This window comes from Buteo buteo, chromosome 26 (genome assembly GCF_964188355.1).
Source record: "Buteo buteo chromosome 26, bButBut1.hap1.1, whole genome shotgun sequence".
NCBI classification, from domain to species: domain Eukaryota; kingdom Metazoa; phylum Chordata; class Aves; order Accipitriformes; family Accipitridae; genus Buteo; species Buteo buteo.
This window is the reverse complement of record NC_134196.1, coordinates 17,132,138-17,152,781: the sequence shown is the minus strand read 5'-3', so window position 1 is coordinate 17,152,781 and position 20,644 is coordinate 17,132,138. Positions and strand designations below refer to the sequence as shown.

General features: G+C 40.1%; 1 protein-coding gene across 2 annotated transcripts in view; it reads left to right on the top strand.

The window, feature by feature from the left end:
- The window catches only part of SRGAP1 (SLIT-ROBO Rho GTPase activating protein 1), a 155,670-nt gene that overhangs the window by 92,413 nt on the left and 42,613 nt on the right, over nucleotides 1-20,644 (top strand). For both annotated transcript variants that reach the window (XM_075057739.1, XM_075057738.1), the window contains exons 5-8: nucleotides 9,655-9,837; nucleotides 10,227-10,355; nucleotides 17,695-17,916; nucleotides 19,866-19,967. In XM_075057739.1, the coding sequence (XP_074913840.1) occupies nucleotides 9,655-9,837; nucleotides 10,227-10,355; nucleotides 17,695-17,916; nucleotides 19,866-19,967 (636 nt within the window). The remainder of the gene's footprint in view (nucleotides 1-9,654; nucleotides 9,838-10,226; nucleotides 10,356-17,694; nucleotides 17,917-19,865; nucleotides 19,968-20,644) is intronic.

Below are 20,644 nucleotides of genomic sequence, written 5' to 3'. Positions count from 1 at the left end.
TTTCTACTCAGAGCTTACCAGAGCAAAGCTTCTTCCTTTTCTGCCTTCTTTTTGTCCGTACTGCCATCTGCTTGATTTGACTCATGGACTACACTCAGTAAAAATCAGTAAATGTTACTTATGTGCCCTCTGCTCTCCCTGGCTGGGATAAGTAAATAATGAAAAGAAAAACAGAAAAATAAAGGGTTGTGTAGGCTTTCCATACCATTCAGAGAGGTCAAGAAAAAGAACACTCTAAGCATTCTGGCAAGCTGCTGCTAACCCATTAGAAAATCAGAGAGAAGGTAGGTCTGAACTTCTTTTCCTCTTTGAAACACATCTACACAATTTGTTACTAGAGGTTGAGGTCTTGTCTACCTAAAAAACATTTCCCAATATTTTTTTGAGGGGGTATGATCTGATAAAGAACAAACCAAGAATTACTCTTTGTTTTAAACATAGCTATACTATGAAGAGGAACTGGTGACATCCACCTCTTACAAAAGTCTGTTGATTCCTGGTGGTTGAGGAAGTTGTACATCTAAATTCTCCCTTCTGTCTGGAAGAACTGAAGCATTTATGCTCCAGTACCCTGCATAACAGTCTCTAGACTGCTCCCTTCCCTATCCTCAAGATTTGGGGGACCAGGAAAAAAAACCCACAATATCTATATCAAGAAACAATTTGTGATATTAAGGAAGTTCAGGAAGATATCAGAGACCAGCTCTTCTCACAGAGAGATCAGTTGAACATTACTTTTGTACATCTTGTCTGTTTTTCTTTTGACCTAGCTAAAGTTGTGCACCCATCAGCGGATGGGTTGAAGAACATTTGAACTCAACTTAGGTGGCAAAAAGAAGATCTAAAGAAATTTAGACCTGTCTCACTGTCCTGGCTTCTTTCAGATTGTAGTTATGGACACAGATTCCTAAAATCTATCTAAACGTTTTTCTTTTTCTTTTTTTTTTTTTTTTTTTTGAGGGCTTTTCTTCGGGGCTTTTTTTTTTCTGAAATCACCACTGATTTTGTAGGCTACAATACTGCAAAACCTTGTTGGCTCAGGCCTGTAGTCAGTGAAGCACACTGGTATCAGCTTCTGCAAACTAGTGATAGCCACAGACAATTCACACAGCTGCAGGGGGTCAGCAACTGTAGGAGCCCTGGCACAAGCAGGGCTTCAGTAGTGAGTAAGCCCTGAAGATACAGTCTTGTTTCAAACAGTTGCCTAACTCCAGTGCCTGGTGAGGCGTGGGATTAGCGCCCATGCTCCCAGGGTAGGAAAACAGTGAAACATCTGCTGAAGTACTTTGCTGAATCACCAGTGAAGATCTGCAGGACTGGATTTTCGTATTTTCACTCCTCTTTTTTTCACACTAGTGCTATATCTTCCCACTGATGGCTACACATTTATTCAGATATTAACTTCCATGTTACGGCTTCCAGTGAATGCTAATTCCTTTCTCAGAATTTAATGTTTTTGTAAAATAGGAAGTTTTTTGAAGTTAGTAGAATACAGACCATGTGCACAATTTGAATTAAGTTACTGCTGCAGGATGGTTTCTTGGGATGGAATTTACTTCACCTAACTTCCAGGCATCTGCAGTGTAGGTACAAATATCTTAGCTTGCCATCTGGGTTCCAGTTGTAGTCACTGAAAATCTAATATGGGGAGATCAGACCCCTTTCTGTCATCAGATACAAGCATCTGCTTCAGATGAAATGATCTACACTGTTAACTCCATTGTCCAGCTTTTCATTGATTGTAAAAGAATTGGTCAGCTGTAGATGCCCACATTTACCCAGATACAACCCAGGCTTAGTGAAATGACAATATGGTGCAGAATAGCATCGGTTTCACTGATTGCATCTTTAGAGTGATCATCAGCATATCTGTGTAATATATGTTCTTGTGTACATAAAGATATCTAGACACAAGGAAACCTCATGCATAGGTTTTTAATTATGTGTGACATTTACTGTTTACAGAATAAGATCACAGTGGTCTTACCAAAACAAGTATCTACAATTTTAAAATCCAGGAGGTATGTTTCTCAGTCATGTTCAAAAAGGAGAAGTCATCTTCCTCTTTGCCCCATGATTTATGGAAAGGAAAAAAAAATCAGTCTTACTACTACTGTGAGATAAATCTTTGTGTCCAAAAGAAAGCAAATTAATTTCAAGTCAGTGAATAATATACTAATATTGAAGTCTCTCCCTATTACTTGGTTCTGTTTTTTTTAAAGGAATGGTAAGTTCATGAAGTATAACTGTTAAAATGTGAAGCCTTATTGGAGTTTAAATACCTCTAAAGCCTTTGAGTGAGGGGAAAGTATCGGAGCTTTTAATGAACAGGGTGTGTATGAAGAAGAGTTTAAAAACCTGGTTACTTTTTATCATCATTCCTTATCTTACAAGAAAGGTTTGTGAATTAAGATCACCCTCCAGAAATAAAAAAAACACAGTTGTGCATAAAACTGTGTTGAAGAGAATGAGAGAAGAGAATTAAAATCACTAAAAGCTAAAATAGTACGAAGTTTTTGTGCTGAGGCACAGGTGTATAGTCAATGAAAGAAATTGCATGTTTTATTTGTTACTCCTTGACCTACTTAGATGAGGAGTGGCTTCCATAGGCAGACATATTCAGGCACACACAGTAGTTCTGCAGCGCCACAGAAACTCTTTCAAGCAAACACATTGTTTGCTCCACTGACAAGTTTTAAGACATTACTTGCCTGGATTTCCCTAATGCTGCGGGGTCAGGGGCTGGATTAAATGCTTGTTTCAAACCCAAATTATGAGAGGCTCTACCCAACCATCTCTAGCACGCCAGCCAGACCTGAGGTTACACCACACCTGCTTTCAGACTTTTCGAGCACCAGATGTCTCAAATCCAGTTTATCTAGAATGATCTAGAATAGATGGGATGTTTAAAGGAATTGCTCCTGATTTGGTCCAAATATTTTTAATAGATGAATTCTAACACAGCCTACTAAGTATCAGAATAACAACTGACTTTTCTTCAGGTGACAACGCTGTATCAGGTGTCCTAGTCTTCTGTATCATAGAAGGTTCCAGAAAAAAAAGGTGACTTTGGGACCCATCTCTGAAAATCTAGTCTTGCACTTCTGCCTCAGAAAATTGTTTTTAAACTGTTCATAGGGCCAGATCTAAAACCTTCTGTAGTTAGGGAGTTGTGTCCATTGGTTTTGACAGTTTTTAGATCAAACAAGTCAATTAGCAGTGCCATAGATTTTGCAAAGAAGAAACTGTTCTAAGAGGAGAAAATAAGAAATCACTGAGGAATTGAAGAGACATACCACCTTCCACTAAGAGTGCATTATGAAGACTTTCAATTCAAAAAACTTTCTGCTCAAAGATGTTTTTTAACTTGTGAAAGTTTGAACCTGTGCCGAGAGAGAGAGAGACTAGAATGCATTCTGGCTGCTTATTTAATGTGGAAAAGCTCAGAACTGCAATGAAATGTCAAAAAAATAAAATCAGACACTTTGGAGTATTAAATACCTAATATTTTTTAAAAATGCACGCTAATAAGAGACCTTTTTCCTTGCTTACACTTTATGCAATTAATTTCTTTTCCCATTTTCCTTACTAGGAATTATCATGGAAATGGGAGGTTCGTACCATAGGTCTTCCTTTACTCCCTGGGAGTAGCTTAGCTTGTGTTGACTTTGGCTTGTGCCATTCTCATTAAAATTGCACATCATGTACAGGATTGTTGAAAAAATATGAACAGAAGCAGGTGAAGCGAGGCTTCAGAAGATGTTCTAAGAACCTGTGAGCAAAACAGGCTTATTTTGCTGGAATAATCAGAATTTTGTAAGGGCAACTTTACTTTTTCATTTTCCATCTCTTTTACATAGAGAAGGTTTTCTTACACATTATGGTACATATTCATATGTTTTCTATATGTTGCTCACATGACTAGTGAAAATGCATTTTAAGAATATATTTTCAATTCTCAGTATTTTGTGCACTGGTTCTTAAATTATGACTCAAAACATCATGCTAAAAACAATTAAATAGCTAAGCTTCAGTCTGTACCTTTGCAAGTTCAGATGATATAAGTAAATGATGAGTGGTGAGTACTTTTAATTATGCATGGATTCTCCCTGGCTGTGCCAGCCAGTTAGTATTTTCAGGTCTGCAGCATCCCAGCTGCTGCATTGCTCTGTTACTCCTCTCCCTATTACACTTTCAGCCAATGTAGAACTAGTAATTAGTCCCATGTTTTATGTATGGATATAAGCTGTTGAAACTAGAGCAAGGCATACCTTTTGAGTGAGTGGGGATGGGGAAAGAGGAGCCTGGTTAGTTGTGGGGGGTCACAGAGAGGAGGTTATTTCCTGACAATTACAGGAAAAAAGTTGCTCAAACTGAAAACTGCAGGAGGTTTGGGTTGGTGGTTTTTTTGTGAGCTGAGAGATTTAGAAACCTTCTTACATGTTGATTTAAGGAGGCAAGAGATTATTGATTTTACGATAGATCATCTTTGCAACAGAGACAGCTCCCCAGTCAAACTCGTTTCATTTCTCTGGAAAGCTAAAATATCTTGTATTATCAGATCAAATACTGGAATATGACAGTAACATCTGAGTAATTGGGAATGGTAGGAAACAGAAGGTAGGCAGAGTCTTTTCTTGCAATGGAGGGAGGACTCCACTGGATTTATTTAGGGGTGAGGGCATATTCATAAATGACCTCTAAAGGAGTCAGGGGGGATCAATGAATATGAGTTTGCTAAAAATACAGAACTGTTCTGGTAATAAGGATGAGGGTGAATGGTGGAGAAAAGTGATGCATGTCATGAAAATACATCTTCATGTCTCCCACTTGGCTTTCCAAATTACTGGCATCGCACTTTTCACAAGCAATACAAATGTAAGGCTTTCAGAAAAATGAAAAAGTACAGACGGTCCAAAGCAAACCGTTTAATATTAAATAAGACAGGGCTGCTGTGCTGCTTGCATTTTCCATTGCTTTATCTTACTACTTAAAAATCTTGGCTGTTTAATTTCTCAAGGAAGTTGCTGCCAGATTTTCTTTTTTCTTTGCTGAAATAACGCAGAATCTGGATTCTCTGTAGAAAAGTTAAGTCCAATTTACTGTAGCACACCAGAGATCTGAGCAGGTGAAATCAGTAATTCTGTGTTGGTAGTAATATATCAGTGACAATTCCTGGAACCACATCAGAGGTTGGTTTGGAAGTGAACAGGATGCTGAAAACAGCTAATACTGAACCTACTTAACTGCTATAGGCCACTGAAGTAGTAAAATTGGCATAAGATTTTACTTATTTCTTGAGGAAAGTACTAGCTAACCTGATTTAATGAACCCCTTGTAGCTCCACCTTCTGACAGGAACTCACGACTTAGCAGAGACAATTCTGAAACAATTCAAACATGGTAATTGCAACAGGGATGAACTACTGTTCCGTTAAATGCCTTTTTCCTGAGAAACACTATGAAAAAGCCCTTAATTATGCAGTTTTATTAGAAAAATAAAGCACAAGGTAACACATGGTAATTCCAATATATTTTAACTTAGTAGCATTCAGTCTTGGTACCTTGGGTTAAGAAGCTTTCTGGAAAAGCAGTATGCATGTAGAAAAAGGAAAGCCAGCACCTTGCTACAGGAACATTCCTCTCTTGTAGCCCACAGAAGTACAGCACTAATTACTGTCTTGTTGATTGATTTGCCCAGATAACAACTGTGGGTTTAAATAAAGTAATTATCTAACGGTTTACTCTAATGTGCCCTTCCCTGTGATAAGTGCTATCTTCTGCCCTGAGCCTACTTGCTGAGCTCTTATGAATGATGCTGAAAATTTGGCACACAAAATGAGACGTTTATATCACTAAGTGAACAGTCTGTCACCTACAAGTGAGAGAGTACATAGTTTGGGTAGCATAATCTTGTTCATCTGCTTGTAGTCTGACTTAGTTATCTGACAGAAATCTGTATTTTACATCACTGGATCTGCAGAATAAACCTGCTAAATTAATAGGAGATAAACTCCCCGTTTAATTTTAGAAAGGGAGTAGAATGCTTCTTCACTACAGCAGAGAAGTGCTGTATATGTCATGATGACAGTTCAGCATCTGCAAAATTACGACCTTGCTCTCTTTTCAGTGCATACTTGATGGCTGATCAATAAGCACTTTGGGGTGTAATTAAAGTCAGTTCAGTGATGGATACTCTCACAGGATAGTCTATCGTTCAACAGTTTAGTGGACATTTGAGAAGCGGTATTGCTTATTTCATTGGATTATTTGTCGTTTGAATAACAGATCTGTGGATCTGTTACGTATTCACAGATTGGAGATCTGTGGATCTCAGAATTCTTCATACAGTAAGTGTATTTACAAGAATTAGGCAAGCCTGTTACTGTCTTTTACAGTATCTAACAGTCTTTTAAAAACTCCAGGGAGAGAAGATGGCATAATATTAAGGGAGAGAGTCATATATGCAACTTAGCCTGCAAATTCTAAGCTAATTTGTTGAGGAAGCGTGCACTGAAATACTTGGAAGCCAACTCCCTAGCTTGTTCCCATTTATTTTCCATATGTCTGTCTAATGCTTTCTCAAGTTAAGTTTAGCTGCTGCAATATCGGCTCTTAAAACACATTGACAAATCATGAAAAAGGCTGGAGCTGTCAGCTTTCCCCAGAGGCTTGCAAAATAATGATGTCACTAGCACATGAGATAAGCAATGCTGTCAACATAACAAACTGGACCCATGTCAAATGCATAGGCTGATCACTGCTCTATACATAGTCTGTATTGATTTCTAAACCAGCATGGCTCGGGTAGGACAGACTCTGACTGTTGTCCAGCCCTGAATATACTGCCAAAGGGAGGGCTTCTTTTTCAATTTTAGTTATCTTAGGAATCACTGGTACCAAGAACTTGTGCAGTTTGTTGCGAGAACATGGGTTTCAAGTAGACTTCTTGTTTCTCCATAGAGACTATGAGCTCCATGTCATCCTCACATAAAACTTGACTTTCAATTGGTGTATAGTGAGACACTCTGAATTTGGTAGCACATGCTGTAAGCAGGCAGTGAGAGGAAGAAAATGCTTTTCAGTGATGTGAGGTTAGTGGAGTCAGCGTGGAGGCATGTGAGCCTCTTGGTTAGAGCTGGTAGCAATACACTTGTACTCCTTCACTCAACAAAGAGGCAAGCTGAAATGTCACAGCCGCTGCAGAAAGACATTTATGTCTAGTCCATTGGGCTACATGGAACTCAGAAAAAAATGCTTCAAAAACTTCAGTGTTTACTGCTTTTGTCAAGCAGATCAAATCCTTGCTTCACCACTTAAGTCAGATGCTGTGAGATGTGCTGTTAGGAAACTCTGAGATAGTACTGTTCCCTCCTTGCTGGCAGAAAAACTGAGAGAGTAAGAAAATAACTTTCCAAAGTGGTAAGACACATGAGTTAGCTTTGTCCCACCAACTAAAAAGCCTCTGGAGCTGACACAGAACAAAAGAAAAAAAATAAAAGCAAACACCTCTAGACTTCTGTAAAGAAGCACTCCAAAAATTGAATAAAAAGACCAAAAGAGAAGGGCACAACCTTGTTTTTAATTTCCTTTTCCCATCATTTTTAATAGAGCCATATCACTTTCTGTGCTTCTCAGGTTTGTTTTATAAATCATTTCTTTAAGAAGTGCATTTCTTCTCATTTTGGTAATTCTTTCCATGTGGCTATACAAGTTAGACTCCCCGGGTACAGGTTATTGATAACTTTAGGAATGCCTTTGGTAACAGTGCAGGACATAGGGAGCTGAATGCGCCCTTTGGTTAAGCTGAGAACTGTGCAGATCTTGGCTCTACAGGCTTGCCTTCTCTTCCCTGCTTGGCTTGTTTCATCTTTGGGTTTTTGCCTCATCTATGTAGACTGAGCTGCTGGGGCAGTGGCTGTTCCCAGCGGGTGTATGTAGGTAGTGCTCAGGCAGGCAGCTCTGCACTCTGGTCAGGCCTTGGAACACGACTGTGCTGTAAAATAGCAGCAGCAATAACACTAAGCCCTGCTCCGGGCAATTTGGTTTTTTTCAGCAGAGCGCTGCAGGCATATGTTTTTAAAAATAAAACCAAGACAACTCTTTTTGGTGCATGGCTCCAACTGTTTTACCTTACAATAGGAAGTTAGTGAAGAGTTGCCTGTTTCATTTTTAATATCAATCCTATTTCAGTTCTACCAACAGCATGGCATCAGTATTAAATAGTGGCATACACAGTTATGGTATATAACATATGCATAGCATACATGGTTATGCAAAATGGCAGCTCTCTAAAAGCTTCTTTCTTTCTGTTGCACAAGACTAAATATGCATCAGTTCAGCCATCACTTGACATGGCGTGCAGTTGGTTTGTGTCGACCCACACTAAGCCATGCTGCAGTGAATTTGCGCTCTCTAGCTTTAGCATCCCCGGTGTTGCCACTCTATGGAGACTCCTTAGGCTGGCTAACTGCTCGATTACAAAAAGTAGTCCTACCCATAGGGAATATTTCAAGGCAGCTCCCCAAACAAGTCTGTCTCCTCCATGGGTCACACAAAGCTCTGCTGAGGGAGGAACAGCCCATTTGATTCCTCCCTGGCTGTGTCCTTTGGAGGAAATGTGAATGGCTTGCATGGCCTCAGCCCAAAGATAACATCTGCTGGCGAGAGCTCTGGCACCCCGTGAAGAGGAAAGGAGGCCGCTGGCCGCCTGAGGATGCCTTCCTGCTTTGTTCCTTGCTTGAAACTTAAGGCAACAACAACAAAAAAAAAACAAAGAAAAAAGGTGCTGGCGAAGGTGGAAGGAGGCTTTCTTTGCTGGAGGTGGGCACAGACAGCCCTCCCCAGCAGAGGTGGGTCGTTTGTGGTTGCTTGCTGCCCACTACGCAGCATTCAAGCTGAGGCTTTTCTTTCTTGAAGAAGAAAGAGAGGACTGGGCTGAACCAGTCCCTCTCCCTCTCTGTGGTCTGTGCAAGCATGTATTTGCAGGCTGGCAGCCCAAGCTCTCTTGGCTGCAGAGCCAGCGCATATGTAGAGGGAAGATAATGGCATTAACTGGGGGGCTATGGGGAAAGCATCCTCACAACTTATTTATCAGGTGGCTCCTTCTCCGGCTCTCATCTGGTTTTACATCACGCCCAATCTGCAGGCTGCGCGGCTGGGGGCCGCTTCTTCCCAGGCCACGGACAGCCACGCGGCTGGGATGTGCTCCCAGGCTGAAGCTTCCCGCTGCCTCTGCTCCCTTCCCCTTCTTCGGTGCTGAAGCGGGCCGTTCGCTTTCAAACGTCCAATGTCCACAGCCGAGCTGTTAACTTAGCCCTGAAGAAGTCAGATAGATATGGCACTGGTCTAGATTTAGTTTTATTGCTCGTTATTTCAGGTTTTCATTCAAAATAAGAATCCCGGAGGTTAATAAGAAGGATTTTGCTCTTTCCTATCAGAGCACTGGAAAAAAACCCCACCCGTATTAGGCTACTACTAAATAAATCAGAAAAGAAAAATGCAACCAGAAGTCCTCAATCTCTGTTGGGAAAGAAACTTATCCAAGGGCCATGTTTATAAGAGAACATTTTACTCAAAGACCCTGTGGTTTTTCCATAGATACCTTTATTTTTTCATTTTCTCCTAATTCTCCTTTGACTCTTGTCTTTTGCAGGTCATGAAAACATACCACATGTATCATGCAGAGAGCATCAGTGCAGAAAGCAAACTGAAGGAGGCAGAGAAGCAAGAAGAAAAACAGATTGGGAGGTCAGGAGACCCTGTTTTTCATATTCGACTAGAAGAAAGGCACCAGAGACGGAGCTCTGTGAAGAAGATTGAAAAAATGAAGGAAAAAGTAAATAGTCCTTTCATTTAGCTTCATTTGAAATAAATCCAGTGCATTTCGGACATTCTTTAGCATGATATTAGACAGAGAAGTCCAGCTGGGAAATAAAATTAAACAAGGTACACATAATAAACTAGTAGTGGGTTATAGATAACTTCACTCAATTGCAGTTCAGAGAAGAGAATACTTTATTCCCAGTGTAACTCTTACTACATGGTTTGTCACATTTGAAACAAAATACTAAGTTATCACTCTGTATTACATTTGTTACATGCATAACAGGCTGGCAATTAAGATTCTTTCTTGTTAATGGGAGTGTGTGCTTGAATTGTTACCATTTTTGCTACATACCAAAAATGAAGTAATTCAAATACATTAACATACAATCTCTTTCCTAGCGTCAAGCAAAATATTCTGAAAACAAGCTGAAATCTATTAAGGCCCGTAATGAATACCTGCTCACCCTTGAAGCAACCAATGCTTCTGTTTTCAAGTATTATATTCATGACCTTTCGGATTTAATTGATGTAAGTATTGGCACATTTGGTTTTATATTTATTCTGTTCAGGAATATTACGTTTCTTTTTTTTTTTTTTTCATTTTCAAAGGAAATACATTAGTCATATGGCTTGCCTACAAGATGCTTACCATTTATAACGTTGTATGGTATAATCAGCAGGTTTTCTCTTTAGCTTTGTATTTCACAAAATAAAGTGTCAATAAGATGCTGAACCCATTTCTTTTAAGTTAGAACATTATGTTTTCTCCCCATGTGGCAAGAGAAAATATGACAGGAATAACACAAAAAAGGTAGACATTTCCATTTTGTACTATAAAAGGATTTCTGGGGTACAAATATTTTTTACAAGATAAGCTTCTTAAGCAGGCATCTAATAATGGTATTTTAACTGAAAAGAGGGCATTTCCTCTGTGTCTTCAAAATCATTTAGTTTCATTCATTTAGTCATTGAATCAAATATACAGTGCTTTTTATTCTTATTTCATGTAGTTTGCAGAACCGACACAATCAATCCTGTGCTCTGTACTGTCAACAGAATTGTTACTGATTTTCATTAAGTTATTCCTGTGAGAACATCCTAGGAGAATGAGGTTATACACTGATGTTGACTTGTACCAGCATTTGGTCTCCAGAATCTGTGTTACTGACATATTTTTAGATGATGCAGTGGGAGGATCCCACACTCTTATCATGTCCCACTCTCTTTGTAACCTGACCACATATTCGATAGAGGAAATTTGGAGGCAGCAAACACAAGCTCAAGAATATTCATTCACTAGCAATGTAGTGCTAAATAAGCCAGTAGGTACACCTCTGTGGCCCATGTGAAACGCTAGATATTTGAATGTGTTTTCTACTGCAACAATAGCATTAGTTATTTACAAGAGTAAGTAAGATTCACATACAGTCATTTCTGGTGGGATGTTCATCACAAAGATAAGCCAGCTAAGCTCTGGTTTGCAATATAGTATAAATTAATGCAGCATTTGACAAGAGGTTTCTCATTTCTACTGCCTGGAGAAGCAAAGCTTGATAGAGAAGGGGAAAAATGCCATCTTGGGATGAGTGGACTAAAATAGCTGCATGTTTTATTGTATGTTTTCTAAATACTGAGAGTCAGTATTCTTCGACATTTGTGTTTTCCTGTAATTTATAAAACATTGCCTGATTTTTTTACAACTTTTACCTTTTCCTTTTCAACATTTTTCTCTCCAAATGGTTTTGCTCTGGTTTTTTTCTTGCTTCTTTCTTATAAGAGATGGTGATGTATCTTGTTGGTGTTTTCAGTGTTTCTGGCTGTCTCTATCTCAACATCTCTTTTCTTCCTCTTTCCTACTCACTGTTGCATGTCTTTTCTCTTCTGATTTCTTCTGGTTTATTCAGCTGTATATTGTCCCTGTCTGACCTACATCCATGCACCTGCACATCCTGCTCCACACACCTGGCCTGCCCAGGCAATGAAAACATTTATCAGGGTCCCAAGAGGTAGAAGATCAGGGTAGAAAACTAAGGACAAGCAGCATACCTGCTAGGGTACCACCCAAGTGAGAAGTTGTCCCTACCTAATGGATAATTTTCCTGATACTGCTTAAAGGATGATGGATTTTTAGCTTCTAGTTAGGGCATGTCAGATAAAGGTGAGCTTTATGAGTTCTTCCTGATTGCTGGAAGGAAAGGTCCCTTTTCCCCTCTTCCCAGCACCCCCACCCCTTCAGAGGCTGGAAAGATGCTAATTTTGTCTTCTCTCCTGCCTTCTCTTTCGGAGCTCACACTTCCCAGTGAATGTCTCCAGTGCATGCTTCTACTTGGTCAAAACTTTCTGAGGTTGGAAAATGCACCTGATTTTCACCCATTTCATCGATGTCCCCAGAGACTGCTGTAGCAGCAAAAGCTGAGGGGAGGAACCATGGGCCTGAAGCTTCACAAAGAATTGCAAGGAGAAGCAAAGTGAAGCTCTCTCTGCATATATATACAAAGACAACACTCTTTGGAGTTACTGTTTGAGAAGATATTTACACAACCATGAAGACTAGAGCTTTCTAACTGCTAGTTTTTAATAGAAATATACATTCTACAATATTTAGTAATGCAGGAAAATGATGCCTAATTTGTGTGGCTTTTTCCAAGCCATGGACCAATGTAGACAATAACATTCTTTTGGCAATATGGCTTTAGAAATTACTCTTCCCTAAGGAATTTAAATGGAAAGTCTAGCTGCCCTTTGCATCACTGTTTTGTAAGAGTAGGCTTTAAACATGTGAAACCAGAATTTGCTTCAGAGCCAATTTAATCCGATTGTGAGCTTGTTCAAATGAAGTGTCTTTCAGACATTTGTATTTAATCAGAATATGCTGTGAAGGCATAGGTATCTAGACACAGTGTTTACTACTTGACAAAGGAAATGCTTTTTGTAAATGCAAGAGTCTTGGCAAGATTATGGGATTATATCATTGGAATGTGAGACATGCTTCCCACTGGCCATATGTTGCAACAGTCCAGACTATCTTGTTCTGTAAATCTATTAATGTCGTGGTACGATTTGGAGTTTTCAGAGCAGCAGTGACGATTTAATTTTTTGCCCTCTCTGTTTTGTCCCCATCTGCCTGCCTGACTTTCTGTGTTTCCCTGAACTCACTCTGTCTTTGCCTGTACAGAAGGGGATTACCTCTTCTCTGTGTCTGAATTCCAGTTAACATGGAAGGGATTTATATCTCCCTGAGCTGTTGGTGTTGCCCATAAATGAAACTGAATGTTCTCCTACATTACTGAAAAATATGTCTGATAAAAATCAGATAAATATATGAAGGAATGCAGTGAACTGTTTAATAAATTTTTTGTAACAAGTTTGGGGAGGGTTGTGGGACTATTTTTTTTTTACAAAAAAAAAAACCAACAAAAAAACAAAACATTTTTTCATTGGATTCCACTGCATTTTCCATTCGTGAGGCTCATATGGAAAATTCTAAATTGCAGTTCCTCAGCTGAACTCAGTCTGAACTGTTCAACTTCTTCTCATTGACAAAGCTCAGGGCTTCTGACTTAAAATGATGATGTGTTGTTCATCTTAAGCTCTTGTGATAAAAGCAAGACAAAAATATTGCTGGAGTCTTAGCTGGATGTTTTAATGCATTGAGTGAGCTGAGGGTTGGGACCAACATTTGCAAAGAAGTAGGGAGATAAGCAGGATTTGATATGCACAGTATATTTCTGTCCTCTGCATATTGTACTAGAGGAATTTGAATTTTCTGTTGAAAATTTCTTCTCTGCTCACTATATACTAGGATCTAGTTCAAGTGGAGGATGAGGTTAGGTTTTTTTCTTTATTTGTATCATGTAAAAAGTAGTAAAGTTTACTTTTTAGCTAAATTAAATAGTATGTAGAATTTTTTTTTTTGATTGTGGGTTTCAAAGGAGCAACAGAGTACACACCCCGGCTAATCTGACTGTTAGTACCAACATCTGTCTGTATGGCACATACTGTTACTCATTTACTTGAAGATTTTCATGTAATTGAGTTTATTAGATTTATCTGGGTATAAGAGGAAGGTAGGGACCTTTTTTCAGACTTACCATGCACTCATATGATCTGAAGATAAATGCTAGGAAATAGCGATCAAAATACTGTAGTTGACTGTAGTTCTGCTGCTGGAATAAATAAAATATTCATGTGTTGGTCTTTCTTAGAGTAGAGTTTCTGAATCTCTAATTGCAGCCTGCATGCTTTGGATGGTTAAGAAGTTAGGGAACATTTAGCTATTATGAACTTAATTTATTCTGTAAAGGTTCTTTGTTAATCATTCATAGAACCAAGTTTAAAACTAGGGTAGAGTGTGTGCAGCTCACAATCTTTCTTATGTAAGTTCTCATAAATATGATACGTACAGCCAGATCCCTTTGATTTGAATGTTGATGTCTGTGTAACAGGATGAGTAGAAAGTGACTTATTCAGAGGTTAAGGCTTTTTTTAATGAATTTCTCTCTCCATTGGCATTAGAATTTTATTATTATTCCTGAAATGTAATGAAAAGCAGCTTGGTTGTTTGGTTGAAGCTGTATGCTAAGCACTGCAGTTTGTTTTGTTCAAGCCTAAATACACTCTGGGGTGCAATAAAGACAGTAAATGCTCTTGAGACTGCTTCAGATTTAATTCCAAATAAGAATAAAATGCAAATTACAAAATTAATTTTTCACACATATCCCAAATGCATCACTCATCTCCCTCCTTTTTGCCCAACCAAAAGTCTTTATGAATCCAGGAATGCAATAAAACTCATAGTCTATGACTTCATTCTCTCATTTCTCACCTTCATGTCTTACTGCACCAACTGACATCTCATCTCTCTAGGCCACAGATTGATAGCAGATCTCATTAGCCATCTAGGCTGTAGCCTTTGTGTGCTGATTAGTGAATCTCAAAGAATCTCAACAATGTGGTTGCTCACTTGAACTTTACAAATCTTTCTACAAATCTACAGATTTTTCCTGAAAATCATGTGTACATACAGGCATGCATGTGTGTATATGTGCATACATTTGTACTTTTTTGCAACACCAGAAAGGTTGGTGATTTTTTTTCCAAGCCTAGACAGACAGGATGTGGTGGGAGCAGCAGTTCAGGGGCAGTACCTTCAATTTTTAGTCTTAGTAATGAGCAAATACCTGAAGTGCCATTTTCCATCATAGACAACTCTCTAAACCATCACTAGTACTAACAGATTAGAAAGGTACTCTTCTTTCTGAGTAGCCATGAGTTGATATTTTGACAGCCATTCCCCAGTTAAAATTATCTTTGTCTCCAAATTTCAGAGAAAGTGAACTATAGTCTGGCAGAAGTAAGAGTTGTGATGTCTAATGAGTGTTTATTTTTGCTTTTTAAAAAAACCCAAAACTTCACTTATGCAAATTCTATTTTTACTTAAATCATTGAAGCAAAATTCCCAATTCAGGCATTTTAAATTCCATTCAAAGAGCCATTGGTAATAAGGCATTAGTTCAGGTTCTGTATTTAGCTCCTGTTTGCTCTGCTGGCATTGGCATTGCAAATAAATGCCTTAGTCTGGCAGGATATTCTGTTTCACTTGAAGAATCCTTCTTCTTGGCTGAGAAGCTGTATTTGTTACCCTGTTCAGCTGCCATCACCTGCAGAAGATGACCGTGGTGATAATTATTGAGTAGATTAAGGGTTAAACAGTGAAGTTCTTGGTACTGTCACAGCATGAGGGCTGCAATCTTATATTCCAACTTGCAAAAAAGCTGCATCAGAAACCCACACAGCTCTAATTGGAAATCAATAAGCTTTCTATTAATACTCAGATTAATCCTCCAGAGCCAAAATTCAGCTTTAGATGCCTGCAGTTTTATAACACATGGATAGTTGGCCATGCTAAACCTGGCATTGCCCTCTATTTCTCATTTCCTCTCAGTTTAATCTTCCATGAGGTCTCTCTGAAACTAATGCACATGAAATAAAACAGCTGTCCTGATCCACTTTCTTATCAGCACTTTCAGTCTGTCTTTTTCATCCCAGATAGTGAATTAAATATGAGATCTGATTTGACACAGAACAAGAGAAAAACACCAAGAGACTTTTACTTTTAGAAACAATATTTTTTAGGATGGAGGTCTTTGAAATATGGATGTGCTTTACTATAAAAGTTGAGTGACTGTTTTAGTAAGCGTAACACAAATTTCCCTTCAATGAACGCGAAGGAGAGAGGTTAACCTATGTGTGCTTGATTGAACATGACATCTTTATTCTGTTTTCTTCAAATGGTTCAGCAACTGTTTTTTGGAGAGCCGCTGTCCCATATGCAGTAACTACCTGGATACTCACCTGGACTGAAAGCTTAGTCTTTCTGGAGGTTAAAACAGCCCTCTACAGTCAGGTTTCAGAGAGCAGCCTGATCACTAGTTGTTAGTACACCTAAGGCAAGGTGTGAGGGGTTTCTTTCTCTTCTATACGCAGGTTTAAGCATGGTAAATAGGTTGAAAACTCTGACACAGTGTCTGCATCTGTTTGTCTGTCTGTCTCCCTCTCTCTCTTTGTCTCTCCTTTTTCAAATAAGTAAGAAGAAAGGGAGGGGAACACGATCCCATGAGTCCTAATCGTTTGTAACAGCTGCGAAGGAGGTATGCATATAAACAGTGCGCACATGCACATAGTCTACAGTGGACTGAATTCAAATTGCTTCTTTACCCAACTGCATCACTTAACTTGCGAGTCCTGGAGGGAAGAATTATTTAAAACTGTGGGTGGGCACCCAGAACTGGTGGCTGGGAGCTGAGGGATGCCCTAAAGCAGCGTGCTGACTGCCCATGCCAGGCATTGGCCTCTGAATGGGACAGATCTCTCCTGTTTGAATAAAGAACATTGCTTTGTATGCAACTGTTAACAGACTGATGTGCCACTATTGGGTGACAGAGAGGTTTGTGATATATCTGCCATTACCTGGAAGCTCACTGAGCAGAAGCTGAGGATATTGTTTACTGTGTAATGTGGGGAAAAAATTAAGGAAACAATCACTTGATACATTACTGCTGTGACATTTAAAAAATATATTCAGCTGTTCCTCTAAAATATTAACTAATCATGAATAATGCAAACCAAGGATGTTTAAAATTCAAGAACAAACACAACTTTATGTTCTACCAATTAGGTTTCAATTACATTCCAGTGTTATTCTCACCTCCAGAAAAAGACATAAATTATGACTTTCTGCATTTAGTAACATGATGTACGTTGCTGGCTCTGTCTGAGCATGGGAAATAAGGTGTTTACAGTAAATATGTTTTCACTATTGGGAAAGGATGTTAAACCGTTCTTATTGCATCAAAAAGCATTTAGATGGGTCCCTAATGCTAGAGGCCATTTTGGGGGTTTTTATTTGGGCACAGACATGGTGAGCAGGAATTGCTTCATTTTCAGTTTGATGCTGGCATTGATGTAGATGGTAGAGTTATGTCAGGGTGGGTTTAAATAGATGATCTGAGGCTTACATATGACAGTAACACTGAAAAGCCCACTTGTATATGGAGTCTCAGACCTCTTCTATGTAAATACAGTGACTGCACATATGTATCTGATAAACAAATGCAAACATACTGCCATACATGTACACTTGATCTCTTTTCTAAAACTGTCCTTCAATCTTTGCAACGGAATGAGAATACTAAATACTTACTGTCTTGACCCCAGTATTGTATTTTAATTTAGAAGATATTTTGTAAAACGCTTCAAAGACAGAAGAATTTCAGGACAGAAAATTTTAGTGATAATTTGTGACTCGGGATATTGGAATGGTGCCTCCTTTTTAAGTTGTTTTCTTTTCCCTTTATTGTGTTTTCAGTGTTGCGATCTTGGATACCACGCTAGTCTGAACAGAGCCCTAAGAACATACCTTTCTGCAGAGTATAACCTTGAAACTTCCAGGCATGAGGGCTTAGACATCATTGAAAATGCAGTTGACAGCTTGGAGCCACGAAGTGACAAGCAGAGATTCATGGAAATGTACCCCGCTGCTTTTTGTCCACCAATGAAATTTGAGTTCCAGTCTCACATGGGTGATGAGGTCTGTATACTGACAAGTATCCACACAGTGACTGTTTCTGTTTCTATATACCAAGATAGAGAACTTATCCCCTTTTACAAAGAGTTTAGTAAAATCTGTTATTGCTACCCAAAAGCAAGTGGATCAGCAATAACGTTTTGCAAAACTGGCAGCGCTGTTCTGAGTTTCTTCAGAGTTCTCAAGTAAAAACCATTGTGTGTTATTACATTCTGTATTACTCATAATGACATTGCTGCGAATTTGGTGGCCAGCCTGTGCTCAGCCCAGCACTGGTGTAAGTAGCGACTTTGTGTCTTCACTACCTGCCTCACCCATAACAGAGCTTGTGGGTGTGTGATGGGTTGACCCTGGCTAAACGCCAGGTGCCCACCAAAGCCGTTCTATCACTCCCCCATCCTCAGCTGGACAGGGGAGAGAAAAATATAACAAAAGCTTGCGGGTCGAGATAAGGACAGGAGAGATCATTCACTAATTACCGTCACGGGCAAAACAGACTCAGCTTAGGGAAAATTAGCTCAATTTATTACAAATCAGCCAGAGTAAGGTAATGAGAAATAAAACGAAATCTCAGAACACCTTCCCACCACCCCTCCCTTCTTCCCGGGCACAACTTCACTCCCGGATTTCTCCACCAAGCCCCCCCAGCGGCACAGCGGGGACAGGGATGGGGTTTACAGTCATCACACGTTATTTTCTGCCGCTTCACCTCCTCAGGGTGAGGGCTCATCACACTCTTCCCCTGCTCCAGCGTGGGGTCCCACCCACGGGAGACAGTCCTCCACGAACGTCTCCAACGTGGGCCATTCCCACGGGCTGCAGTTCTTCACGAACTGTTCCAGCGTGGGTCCTTTCCACGGTGTGCAGTCCTTCAGGAGCACACTGCTCCAGCGCGGGTCCCCCACGGGGTCACAAGTCCTGCCAGAAAACCTGCTCCACGGGCTCCTCTCTCCGCAGATCCGCAGGTCCTGCCAGGAGCCTGCTCCAGCGCAGGGTTCCCACGGGGTCACAGCCTCCTTCGGGAACCCACCTGCTCCAGTGTAGGGTCCTCCACGGGCTGCAGGTGGAGATCTGCTCCACCGTGGACCTCCCTGGACTGCAGGGGGACAGCCTGCCTCACCAGGGTCTTCCCCACCACGGGCTGCAGGGGAATCTTCGCTCCGGCACCTGGAGCATCTCCTCCCCTCCTTCTTCACTGACCTTGGTGTCCGCAGGCTTGTTTCTCTTACATGTTCTCACTCCTCTCTCCGGCGGCTGTTTCTCACTCTCCCAACTTTTTTTCCTTCTTAAAAATGTTATCACAGAGGCGTTACCACCATCACTGATTGGCTCGGCCTTGGCCGGCGGCGGGTCCGTCTTAGAGCCGGCTGGTGTGGGCTCGCTCTCTCTCGAACACAGGGGAAGCTTCCAGCAGCTTCTTACAGAAGCCACCCCTGTAACCTCCCCCTGCTACCAAAACCTTGCCACATAAAACCAATACAGGGTGTTATTTGAGAGCAGCTGCAGAGCTGCTCCAAATTATGCATGCTGAAATGCAGCCTTTTCCCCTTCTTCGTCCCCCATTTTATCATCTGGAGATTTCAAGTGTACAGGTAACCCAGCTGTGCCCTGTTCTGCTCACCAAAGGCCAGTAGCAAAGCAGAATGCAGAATCATCTGTGTACATCTTTTATCTGAAGGTAACTCCAGGGTTTGCATTTCTGTGTGATAGAGAAGCAACGCAAAGCAGCCATACAACAAGGCTGTGCTCTGTAGTCATAAGATGCAGTATGTAGTTCCACACCTTGTAACACATAAATACTTTAAATTTAGATGTACGCGTTTTATTGTCTGCTTCTTTAAGTTGTAGTAGCTTTGGTAGGAATTTACCTAGTTTTAAGGAGAGCAACCAAAGACTATTGACTGTTTTTTTTAATTCCTTGCATCTTACAGCTCTTTCTGGTTCTTTGTTAGGTTTGTCAGGTCACTGCCCAGCAACCTGTGCAAGCAGAGCTTATGCTTAGGTATCAGCAACTACAGTCGCGACTGGCCACACTCAAAATCGAAAATGAGGAGGTAAGATCTGTGTCTACAAGGGCTATGCATTGAACACCATTTTCAGGAAGGTGCAGTGTTTTCTACCTTGTCAAAAGCACGTAAATGACCCTGCAATGGCTTCAATCTGTATGAGTTGTTTTAATTTTAAAAATCAAACGCTGGCAAATATGCTAAGGTAGATCTGTGTCTGCTTTATAGAGGTTTGGAAACTTACTCTTCTACCTGTCCATACATTGACACTACTGAGTTCTGTGTTTTGCAGATGCTTCAGTGAAAACTTGTTAGAGCACTTATTTTTAAAGTTTTGTGGTTGAAAGCAACTGAGCACAGTTATTGTCTTCTGTGACCACCCTCTGTCCAGTCCCCAAATTGCTACTTGTGAAGTACAATGGAATTTGGACTGTCTTTTGTGGTAGCTGAGTCAAAATCTCTTGAGCTCTCAGCTGCAGCTATTTATAAACACGAGTACTGAATGCCTTTGACGGGAATAGCTCACCTAGTAAAATAAAATGCTTTTTTTTTTTAAATACAGTAAAGCTGTGCTGTTCTCTTTCCCTTGCTCTGGCAGCAGAGGGGCCTCCCAGTGGGTATAAATTGCACTTTTATCCAATTTAAGGCAGTGTTAGAGGCCCTCAGTTTAAATGGGAATCTGTTCCTAAATTAAAACATAGGGATAATTTAATTTGTTAGTGTAG